Source organism: Anopheles darlingi, chromosome 3 (assembly GCF_943734745.1).
Source record: "Anopheles darlingi chromosome 3, idAnoDarlMG_H_01, whole genome shotgun sequence".
Classification (NCBI taxonomy): Eukaryota; Metazoa; Arthropoda; class Insecta; order Diptera; family Culicidae; genus Anopheles; species Anopheles darlingi.
Genome location: NC_064875.1, coordinates 10,931,467 through 10,942,912, shown reverse-complemented (window position 1 = coordinate 10,942,912; position 11,446 = coordinate 10,931,467). Strand labels below are relative to the sequence as shown.

The window sequence follows — 11,446 nt, the reverse complement described above, 5'->3', positions numbered from 1 at the left end:
TTTCCCTGATAAAACCACCAAACTTGCCCACATCTTCTTCTTCTTCTTCTTCTTGAAACTCACGTGGTTTTGTTGATAAAAAGCGCCCTGCTATGAATGTCAAACAAATTGAAAATGGTGACCTGTCAAAGCGGTTAAGATGCTACCTGTCTTTTTAAAGTACCTTGGGTCAGTGTGTACTGACATGTAGATAAAATATCCATTCAACATCAATTTATCTAAACACTACGTACAATACCTTGCTACAAAAGTTATTTTCACAAAAAATAGTTACTAAACAAGCGCAAATAGTTTCGCATTACTCCAGCAATTAAGTGAGTCGTTGCCGCAGTTGACGTGGACCTAGCATAACAAGCTTGTTTTGCATGGGCTGTCGCCGCAAAACGTCACATGCACTATCTTGGCAGAGTGTTCTATAGCGAACGCTTTCTTGCACCGCGTCACACACACACACACAGCGACATAGCGTGTCAGCCCGAAAAGTGTAATCAGCTCCCTGTGTTGTCATCAAGCATTTTCCAGGCGTGAAAAGTGACTCGATTCGCTGGAATTATGTAGCAGCGCTAGCCCGAACGCAAGCAATCCGCGGAAGTGCACGTGTGTGAACAGATTGGGGACGGGTACGGGTGGCGTCGGTCTCGGAAAACGGCGTCCAAAAACCTGCATCGTCGACCCTCGGCGCTCTCGGTCTCGCTCGCTCTTGGCTTTCCCAACAATGGCGACCACACCACCGGGCCCGCGAATTTCGATGATGACGAGCTCGATCCGCATCGGAAACAGGGGCACCACCAGAAGCGCCAGGATGACGGGCTCCAGAGCCTAGCGCCCCGCGAGAGGACGATCCGAGCGACGCGTCGCGTTTTTACCTCCAGCAACCGATCGGAAACGCTCCGTCCCCCTGCAGGCGTCCATATCGAAGCAGCAGCAAAAGAAGAAGAAGAAGAAGAAGAAGTGACCGATCGTGGCTCTGCGCTGGCTCTGACGGCTGGCGTGCCTCACGAATTAGCGGCGGAGCACCCGATAGTGCTCGCGCGGGTAGCAGCGGTAGTAGCAAAGGCACGGACCCGAGGATGTTCGATCGAAGACGCGGAACACGCGTAGTGTGACCGCGAAAATTTTTCCAAAACCCCTGCCCTCCCCGTGGCCTCTCGAAATTGTGAAATCCTTTTCGGCCGCGGAACTAGATTCTAGTGCTTGTTATCTGACCTGACGTATGCATGTGTATCTGTTTGAGTGTGTGTGTTTAGTGAATAAGTTCCCGTGACGTGACGTGACGAAGAGAAGAAGCCTCCGTGATCCGCGATTCTACGAAGAGAGAGAAAAAAAAAACGAAGCAAAACCGGGAAGTCGGACGGGCTTGACTCTTGGCCCCCCTGAGAACGCATGCTGCGATCGTAGCGCCGTAGAAACGAAAGAGAAATCCAAAAGTGTGCGACACACACAACAAGAACGTTTCATTGGATGTGTGTTTGGTTTTCGGAGGTTTCGGGAAAATTCAAGGGCACGCTAGGGCCTCACCGGGCACCGCACACCACACCCCGACCACACCCCTACCACGCGCTAGCAGCCAAGGTGGGAAGGAAAACCAGCGGCTGGGGGACGATTGTGTTGCGGTCGTTTGTTGATTAATTAATTAGCTTAAGGTGTAGTTTGTGCGTTAGTTGCGGGGGTTGGCGTTGGATCGGGAACGCGGAGATAGAACACAGCCTGGATTGGCCTCGCCGACGCCGATTAAGCAACCAGTCATCATGGATCCGGAACAGATTCTGTTGGATAGCAACGATTTCGATGACGGGTCCGATTACGGTGACTACGATTTCATGCAGGATCAGGATGCGCTTTCGATGAGTGCACCACTTGGTAAGTCCTCTCTTTCTTTGCTTTTTGCGGTTGTTGGGTCCAAGTAGCTTCGGTTGCATGTTGATAGTAGAAAAGCTGGGGTGCTAAGGGGCAGTCCAGGAGTGTAGAGTATGGTGGGGGGTCGGTTGTGTGCTAATAGTTTTCAGCGACATCCGGGATTCCGGGCGAGACACCGATATCACATCACATTGTTTTTATATAAGAACGATTTATTAGATGTTAGGTTGAAGTTTTGACTAATGACGTCATCATTGTTTGATACTTTTAAAGAATCGATCGAGAGATAGACCCTCTGTTCCAGCATGATGTGGTCTTCGTTAATGTAAAAGCATGATTGTATGTGAAATATCTTTGATTTAAATGTTTGTGTTAAATGTTGTAGTATGATCGTTGTAATTAAAAAAAAAGTGTGATTTATACCCCCACGATGTATACAAAAATTCGGTATCCCACCCCTCCCCCTCACCATGATGTTCTTTTAATCCTTTTCACAACAAAAATCATAAAAGAGAACAACAAGGGACTTACTGGGTTCGGCTTCGGGGTTCGGTGATTGCCATTTTCCATCCCATTCCATTTTCCGTTTATAACCCTCTGTTTAACTCCAGTTCAAGATTCGGTTTTCGGGTTGCTGCAGCTACTTTGACCGATGCGCGATCATCGTCCGCGTCCGGTTTCTCTATTTATGATTTTTCTAAAATTCACGCTTTTTTGCCTCGCATTTTTACAGACCAGACCAGTAGAGAACACTGACCTAGAGCGATTGTGCTACCTATGCTACCTACCTACCTATCTATCTACCAATTACTCCGCTACTACAACCGTACTCTATAGTCTGTAGCAACAAAAACACACAACACACTAGAGTTAAATCATTATCCCTAAACACACATACACCTTAGCGCGCGCATATCACATTAAATTGTGCCTGCAAATCTTTAATTTCCCCGTAAAATACCTTGCTAGTGAGTACGCACCTTACCTTCTGCGCAAAAAGCGCCAGTAGAACGCTTGAGAGATCCACACAAAAAAAAACCAAAAAAAAAGGATCACATACACAGCGACGTGATCCTAGTAATCTTGCAAATAGTGTTTGTACCTTTTTGTGTGAGCTAGCGTTACGTAGTACGCAAACTTTATTGTACTTCTCCTGTGTACTCAATTCCTCTCTTGCTTAATCAACCATCACCACCATCATCGCCGTCATCACTTTTACTTCCGGCTTCCTTCCAATCACTACAAAAACGGCACCGTGCCCGCGACTCCAATATAACCAACAACAACAACAACAACAACAACAACACCATCAACACCAACACCACCATCACCAGATGCCATTCTGGACCCATCGACCACGCCGATCTCGTGTCAATCGTCACCGATCGAGGAGTCGCTAAGAGGAGCGCTTGGTGCGAATCTTGAAGAAGCGGCCCCGGCGACGGCTGGGGGAGCGGCAGGAACTGCGACATCAGCGGCACCACCACCGGTCGTGGTTCGATTAACCACCGATTCCTCCTCTGTTTCACGCACGACGACAAGCAGCGTGCAGCTGAAGCCGAACACACCGAAGCTTACCATAAAGACGGTGGTTCTCGGTTCATCGGCGACCACCACTACCACCACCGTTGCCAGTGTAACGAACAGTTCCAGCGGCACGGGAAGCACCGGCCGATCGTCAACCTCCTCTTCGACCTCATCGTCACCGTCCTCTTCCTCGCCTTCACCTTCGATCGGCGGCCTCAGCGCGTCACCGGCTGCTCCGGCGGTAGGCTCCGGTGGCATCCGGTTTGGGCTCGGCGGTGGTAAACCATCGGCGGCCGCCCTACGGCGAGGACCTGGTCGGCCAAAGAAAGATTTCATTCCACTGCTAAAGATGTCATCCTCGTCGGCGGCAAACAATGGTTCGACCGCGCCAAACCCCGGCGGCAACAGTAGCAGCAGCGGCAGCAGCTTCAGCTCAGGTGCAACGCTCGCCGGTGGTGCAACGACGATCATTAAGCTGACCAGTACGGGTGGAGGGCTTGCGGCCGCCCTGGCCGCTAGTGGCGCCAGTGGCAGCTCACTGGCGACCGAAAGTAAAGTCGTGAAGAGGTAATGTATTGTAGCGACAGTACCGCCGCCTCACCTCCTCACCGTAGCTCCGTTGATCAGTGATCGTAACCATCTACCTCTCTCTCTTTCTTTCCTTTCTCTCTTTCTCTCCCCCGCTCGTTCTATCACGTGTTCTCACTCACTCTCTCCCATAAACACTACGCGTCCGCGCGCCTACTCTAGATACAAGAATACTAATGTTGTTCGTGGTGGTATTCCTAAAAGGAAAGTGGAGCTGGCAGCGCTTACCATGCAGCAGGATAGTGGCCATAGCAACAACAGCAGTAGTAGCAGCAACAGTACCAGTGGTGCTGCAGCAGCAGTAGTTTCTGGGGTAGTAGCAAGCGGTGCTGGTAACGCGGTTACACCGCTAAACTCCTCATCATCCTCGCCGAACGGTCCACAACCGACCACGACGGTGCCACTTGGCTCACTGTTGGCCTCGCCGAGCGAGGAATCGGCAGCAATCGGCGCTGGTGGCAGTACAACCGCCAACAGTTCCGTTGCGTCGACACCGACCGCCGAGCTGGAGCTGGTGTCCGATCCGGCTACGCTTATGCCGCCGGCCGCTGCCCCCGTCGACGATATGCCGTACTTTCCGGAGAAATATCCCGGCAAACTGTGCATCCTGTGCAATCTCGGCGAACGGAGTCAGCTCGGGCAGGGTGAGATGCAGCGCATCGAGATGACGATGCCGGCCGATCAGCTGGCCTCGGCACTGTCATCGCAGGAGGAGAAAACACATTCCGTTGCTACCGGTAGCAGTGAGTCTGGCGGTAACAGTCCCAGGACGATCGCGAGCCTTGTGCCGCCCTTCACGGCCAACAGCAAGCGCCAGAAGGGGTCCAACAAGTGCAAGTAAGTGGTACCAAGGTGCCGAACCATCGGCAAACGAACAGACTGACGACACTAACATTGATATGCGTTTTTTTTCTTTTCAGAAATCCGATCGCTAACGCAGAGTACACGGATGAGCTGGAAAAGATCGGACACCTGGAGGCGCAAGATACGTCCTTCAACGATGGTGGTTTCTTCTACATTCACCGTTCCTGTGCCATCTGGTCGTACGGTGTCGTGTGGCATCAGTTGAGCGGAAAGTTCAGCAACCTGGAGCTAGTTGTAGCGCAAAGCCTTAATCGAAGATGCCACTTTTGTGCCCACTTCGGTGCCAGTTTATCGTGCAAGGTAAGGGTGGCATCGGTGAAGGGAAGAAGTAAAACGTAGTACCCGGAGCTAAATTAATTTTCATTCCCTCTTCTGTGCTAGATGTCCTGCCCGAAGTGGTACCATCTTCCTTGCGTCGCCGCTTCCGGCGGCTTCCAGGTGATCCAGACGTACAACATCTTCTGCAAGGAGCATCTTGGACAAGTGCCTTTAGTGTGTGCGGAGGACATCAACTGCCGGCAGTGCTCGGCGCTGGGCGATGTCGGCAATCTGATCATATGCTCGCTCTGTGGCGATCACTACCATGGCACGTGCGTGGGGTTAGCGCAGTTACCGGGCGTCCGTACCGGTTGGCAGTGTAACTCGTGCAAAAAGTGTCAAATCTGTCGTGTACCTGATTCGTCTGAGGGCCGCTCAGTGGCGTGCGAGCTGTGCGACAAGATCTACCACGCCAGCTGCCTCCGTCCGATCATGACGTCGATACCGAAGTTTGGATGGAAGTGTCGCTGCTGTCGCGTCTGCTCGGACTGTGGTGCGCGTACGCCTGGGGCGGGCGCATCGTCCCGTTGGCACTCGCACTACACAGTGTGTGACTCGTGCTATCAGCAGCGGAACAAGGGTTTCTCCTGTCCGATCTGCCACCGGGCGTACCGGGCGGCCGCGTACCGGGAGATGGTGAAGTGCAGTGTGTGCTCCAAGTTCGTCCACAGTACCTGCGATCCCGATGCCGATTTGACGGTGTACAACGGCCGGAAGGAGGCCAACCCGGATTATGAGTATCTGTGCACACCGTGTAAGGCCGCAATCCATAGTGGCCGGCTAGTGGCAGCCGTAAGGCGTGGCATTAGCATGGAAGACGATGGCAGTGGTAGCGGGTACGGTGGAGGATCCCTATCACAGGAAGGTTTCACGGATGAGGCTATGGAGGTGGACGGTTTCGAGGCCAGTAGTGGTGGTAGCGGTGCTGGTGCAAGCGGTGGCGTCGGCAGTGGTAATGGTGCAAGTGCGAGCAGCCTTGGTGGCGCTTTGGGGCTGCGTAACGAGCGCCTCTCTTCGATGGATGTTGGCCTTGGCAAGGGCAAACCGTACGTGGCCAGTAAGATTGCCAAAAAGCGGCTCAACCTAGCGCTCGCCAGTGCCATGTGTGGAATGCTGGGAGGAGGGAATCGACCGAAGGGCGGAATCGGTAAGGGATTCCAGAAGAAATCACGCCTCGCCGACATCACACGGAAGCGTGGTACGAAGGCAAAGATGCGCGGAATTTTCGGTGTGCCCGGGCTAGGACTACAGAGACCAACGGTTGATCTAGCCTCGTCGTCGATCAAAACAACCGAAGATGAACCGGGTGGCGAGAATCGGTTAGTGCTGTGTTCGGCCAAAGACAAGTTCGTGCTGACGCAGGACATTTGTGTGATGTGCGGTGCGATCGGAACCGATCAGGAAGGATGCCTGATCGCCTGCACGCAGTGTGGCCAGTGCTATCATCCGTACTGCACGAACGTGAAGGTCACGAAGGTGATCCTGCAGAAGGGCTGGCGATGTTTGGACTGTACGATCTGTGAGGGGTGCGGCCAACGCAACGATGAGGCTCGGTTAATCCTGTGCGATGATTGTGACATCTCGTATCACATCTACTGCATGGATCCACCACTCGAACAGGTACCGCAGGGTACGTGGAAGTGTAAATGGTGCGCCATTTGCCAGAAGTGTGGTACCAACAGTCCGGGCTTTAATAGTGGCTGGATGAATAGCTACACCGAGTGTGGCCCGTGTGCTAGCCAAACGAACTGTCCTTCCTGCAACGATGGGTACGCCGATGGTGAACTCATCATCCAGTGTCACCAGTGCGAACGGTGGCTCCATTGTGCCTGCGATCAGATCAAGAACGAAGCCGAAGCGGAACGGTGTGCCGAGGAGGCCTATAACTGTCTCATCTGTCGGCCTCCAGATCAACCACCACCGCATCTGGTGCCGAAGAGGAAGAGTCTCTCCGCTGCTGGCGGTACCGGTGCTGGTGCTTTCGCCTCGCTGACGGCCTCCAAGGTGCCGGCGAAGGTGGAGGAAAAGATCATTCCCCTGGCCCTCGAAGGCAATCACTACGTGGACGGCGTTTGTCTTAGTGAGCATGGCCTTCACCAAATCAAGGCTTTACAGGCCGAGTTTGGGAAGCGAGGAAAGCGAAAACCAAAGCTGCCGATGGAACCACCACCACCGGCCGAGAAGGACGCTGGTATACTGGCCGCGATCGAATCGGTGGTGGCTGGTAGCAGTCACGATAATTCGCTCGAAGATATGCGGTTGGAGCCACTCGATCCAAGAGAGGAAGCCGAAATCTACAAGGACGGCATGGTCTGGAATGATCCGACACCGCCGGAAGGTTTCGCCCTCTTCACCAACGAGAGCGGCGTCGTGGTGCTACGTAAGAAGCGACAGCGAAATCTGCAAAAACTAGGCATCGGTGGGTTCTTTGTGCGGAACCGTGCAATACGGACGAAGGACGGCAAAGAGGATGAGGATGTGGTCGATGGGCTGGAGGATGGTACCGGTGCGGAGGGCGGCGGTGGCACGATTAAACCAAAGAAGAAGCCAATCCGGCGAAAGCCAAAAAACAAGCTCATCGAGATTTATCCCAACATTCTCCAGGACGCATTCTTTGGTCGATCGCTGCTGAGTGCCAGCATGCCACAGTTCGACACACCCGTCAGTGATGATGAGATCAAGAGTGACGTTTCGGATGACAAAACAGTCAAGTTGACGGCCGAGGAGTTGAAACTATTTGAGGCTGTTAAGGAAAAGGAGGAAGAAAATGATTTGTTAGCCAAAGAACAGCAACAGCAGCAGCAGCAACAGCTACAACAACAGCAACAGCAACAGCACCAGCAACAACAACAACAACAACAACAACAACAGTCAGTGGCTAATACGACACCAACACCGATCGCAAATGGCCAACCAGCTACAATACCGGCTGCTGGTGTTTCATCGAGTGAGCCAAGAGTGCAAGCGCACGGTGGCAACTTAACGACGGATGGTCCACAAGCAACCGGTGCAACCGGTGCGACGATGTCTTCCAACGTCACGAATGTCGCTCCTTCTTCTGCCACTGGTGCCAGCATTGCGGTAAACACACGAACCGGTGACAGTTCGCTAGCAGCGACGACGACGGCGGCTGCTAGCGGAGGTGTTACCAAGATGGAAGAAGATGATAACAGTGATACCGAGGCGCTCAAGGACGCACTCGGATTGCCGAACGATCTAATGGAGGAAGACTTTGTCAGCCAGATTATGAGCGCCGATGACGAGCTTACGAAAACGTCGGCGGCAGCCTTCGATGACCTCACGGCCGATGGTCGGGATTTGAGCGATCCGCTTGGGAAATCGTCGAAGGATGAATTGGTGGACATACTTAGCCCGCACTTTGATCTAACCAATTTTGGCCAGATGGATAGCAAGGTGGTGGAGGAAATATTCAAAACCGTGCTCACAGATGAATCACAGGTAAGGCGATAAGCTGAAAATTAGAATTCTAGAATCTATTAGAAGGACATACATGAATGTTTCGCGCTTTTTTCCCGTTTTTTTATCAGGAATCTCAGGAGTCCATTTTGGCCGGATCCATGACACCGTACACTTCAAACACGTCAACACCGTCGCACAGTGCGGACGTAACGAAAAAGGCTGTGAACACGCGATACCTAACGGCGAGTGGTCAGCAGATGGTGGTTCATCCTTCGTCGTTACCCCAGCAGCAACAACAACAGTCACAAATGCATATAGCGCAACAGCAGCAACAACTTCGAAATCAGCAGCAGCAGCCGTTACCACAGCAACGTCCGCAACAGCAGCCGATTTTATCCCAGTCGCTGCAAGTGACGTCGTCTGGTATGATGAATGAACAGGTGCAGCCCGGTGTCGTTGGTATTCCATTACAAACGGCTCCAATGGGACCCCAAATGGTGAACCCGATGGGTATGGCCCCCTCACACATTCCACAACAAGCTATCGGTCAGATGCAGATGCAACCGCCGTCGACGACAGTAGTCTCAAACGAAGGCATTATCCAAACGATCATCGATCAGCAACAACCGATGGGTTCGGCTTTCCCTATAGTTTCGCCACAGCAGCAGCAACAGCAACTGCCACTCACTGTTGGTTCAACAGTCGATATGAATCAGCAGCAGCAGCAGCAGATGAATCGAGGGTACTATTCTAATGACTTCCATACGCAAAGGTAGGGAAATGGAGGTCGAATGGTGAAACTTGCTGTTTTTCGTTTTCATTTCATTTTCATTCACTAAACCATTACCGTGCACACACAACTTCATGCAATGCCACAGCTTGTCACAATATTGCATTTATCATGGGATCCTAAAGGCTCTTTTGGAACCGAGCACTAGAGTGCATCCCAACCATTTGGTATTTTTTATATCGATCCAGCATAACTGAAATGAGCACCAAGCAAACCATCTCATCACCTCCATTCCTAACCTAACATCAGTTATTTTTTTTAGAAATGTTTTATACTTAACACAACACGCTTTCTAATTTTCTTATTATAGCCCCCTGATGACCGGATACACGGATCCCACTCAGTGTCAGTCACCGGTGGGCGTGAATGCACCACAAACAACTGCACAAATCCAGCAAACGGTAGGCGGACAGTGGCAAAATACAAATATGCAGCTAGTGCACTCTGCAGGCGGCCCTGGAGCGACTGGTCCGCTAGGTATTGCGACAGGTACCGGAGGGGCGACCACGGGCATCCCAGACATTATGGGCACAGTTTCGCTGGATGAAACGAACGTTAAAAGCGCACAGAAACTATCGGAAAAGATGCGCAAGGATGAAAGTGAGTATGGCAACCGCTTCTGCCACACAAACGTGATGACGTTTTCACATGTCTCATGTGGCTCCGTTCGAACAAAAACACATGTCTAATGCTCGATGTTTATGTTTTTGTTATGCAGTGCTCGGCGAAATGGCAACCATTTCATCCGTGCTGTACTGTAACCTTCAGCATCCCGAGCTGAAAACGGAGTATCCCAACTGGAACGATCGCTGGAAGCAGATCAGCAAGCGATGGCGACTGCTGTCAAACGAAGAGAAGCAACCCTTCCTTCAGCAGGCCCGCGATAATCGGTCCACGAGCAAGATGAAGAAAACGCAACAGGTATGTACCCCGCGGAACGTTATGCGTACAGATTGTGTTTTTTCGTTTTGTGTTTTCTTTCTTCATTTTTTTCATTCAAATACTGAGAGCCGTACACGGATTTCATTTTTACGCCGGAAGCAAATATCCGCCGAACGAAAGTAACCCACATTGCCAGATCTGATGATCAATGCTAACTTTGTTAAAACAAAGAATAATTCGGCTTCATCGATTATTTCGATGATAATTGCAGAGTGCAGCCGGAAAAACAAATGTTTTTATTCTCCGGAATGATTAAACTCCGGTTCCAAGCTTCACCATATCGAGGCAAACGTCACCCGCACGGACGCACTTTTTAGTTTCTTATAGTCATGTATAAATCACTCAAACATAGAGCAATAGTGTGCTAACCCCTTGGTGGTCTCTACTGTGTTCGTGTGATTTTAACCAATCCCTTACTCATCCCACCTCGCTCTTTCTCTTCTGTGTATCTATACTCCCTACTCCTACCCCGGGGGATCATGTTCACATTTGTTCCATCATATGGGATACATACATAGCTAGTTCTCATTTGTGTTGTGTGACTAACATTCGATTCAACATCAAAACCTCCTGTTTGACTCCATGCACTGTGTACTAAAGAATTCGAGCGCCAGGAGGATCATCCGCTCAGCGCACTTGTTGTTTGCCCATCGTGCCGTGTTAGTATCACGCAACTTGACGGCACACGCACACATCATTAGAAGGGGGGAAGGAAAGGTGTTAGCATTAATTTCTTCCTGTTTTGGCTTTGCATTACAATCCATCTTCTCGCAGTGAGCAGCTACATGTGTTTTTCAGAAGAATAGACCGGATTTCCCAAAATCAATCTATACCTCTAGTGTACAGATTGTGTGCTGGTGGAGAGTGTCAAATATGGGTTAGAAGAAACTCAGCTAAATCATAATTTAAATTAAATCGTTTCACTGTTCCCAATCGAATTGCACTTTAAGAGTTTTTTGTAAGAATCTCTTCTCCCTAATTATTCTTATCCTTTCTGTTACTCTCCGTCTCTCTCTCTCTACCACACTATGGTTTTCACTATTTCGCCATTTGCTCAAAAGCACTGTTTATGATTTTCGTTTGTTTGATGCGTTCGTCCGTGTCCCTTTTGTCCGCTCGTTCGTTCGTAAGTTTGTTTGT

The 11,446-nt window shown here is 51.0% G+C and overlaps 1 protein-coding gene across 5 annotated transcripts in view; it reads left to right on the top strand.

Annotated features, from left to right (window-relative positions):
* The first annotated feature begins 472 nt into the window (after positions 1-472).
* Positions 473-11,446, top strand: part of LOC125956042 (histone-lysine N-methyltransferase 2D-like) — a 32,151-nt gene continuing 21,177 nt past the window's right edge. For 3 of the 5 annotated variants that reach the window (XM_049687505.1, XM_049687502.1, XM_049687501.1), the window contains exons 1-8: positions 473-1,860; positions 3,192-3,951; positions 4,135-4,809; positions 4,893-5,136; positions 5,218-8,613; positions 8,703-9,346; positions 9,675-9,964; positions 10,083-10,285. In XM_049687505.1, the coding sequence (XP_049543462.1) occupies positions 1,749-1,860; positions 3,192-3,951; positions 4,135-4,809; positions 4,893-5,136; positions 5,218-8,613; positions 8,703-9,346; positions 9,675-9,964; positions 10,083-10,285 (6,324 nt within the window). In that variant the 5' untranslated portion in view covers positions 473-1,748. The remainder of the gene's footprint in view (positions 1,861-3,191; positions 3,952-4,134; positions 4,810-4,892; positions 5,137-5,217; positions 8,614-8,702; positions 9,347-9,674; positions 9,965-10,082; positions 10,286-11,446) is intronic. The other 2 variants (XM_049687504.1, XM_049687503.1) reach the window with 2 other exon arrangements.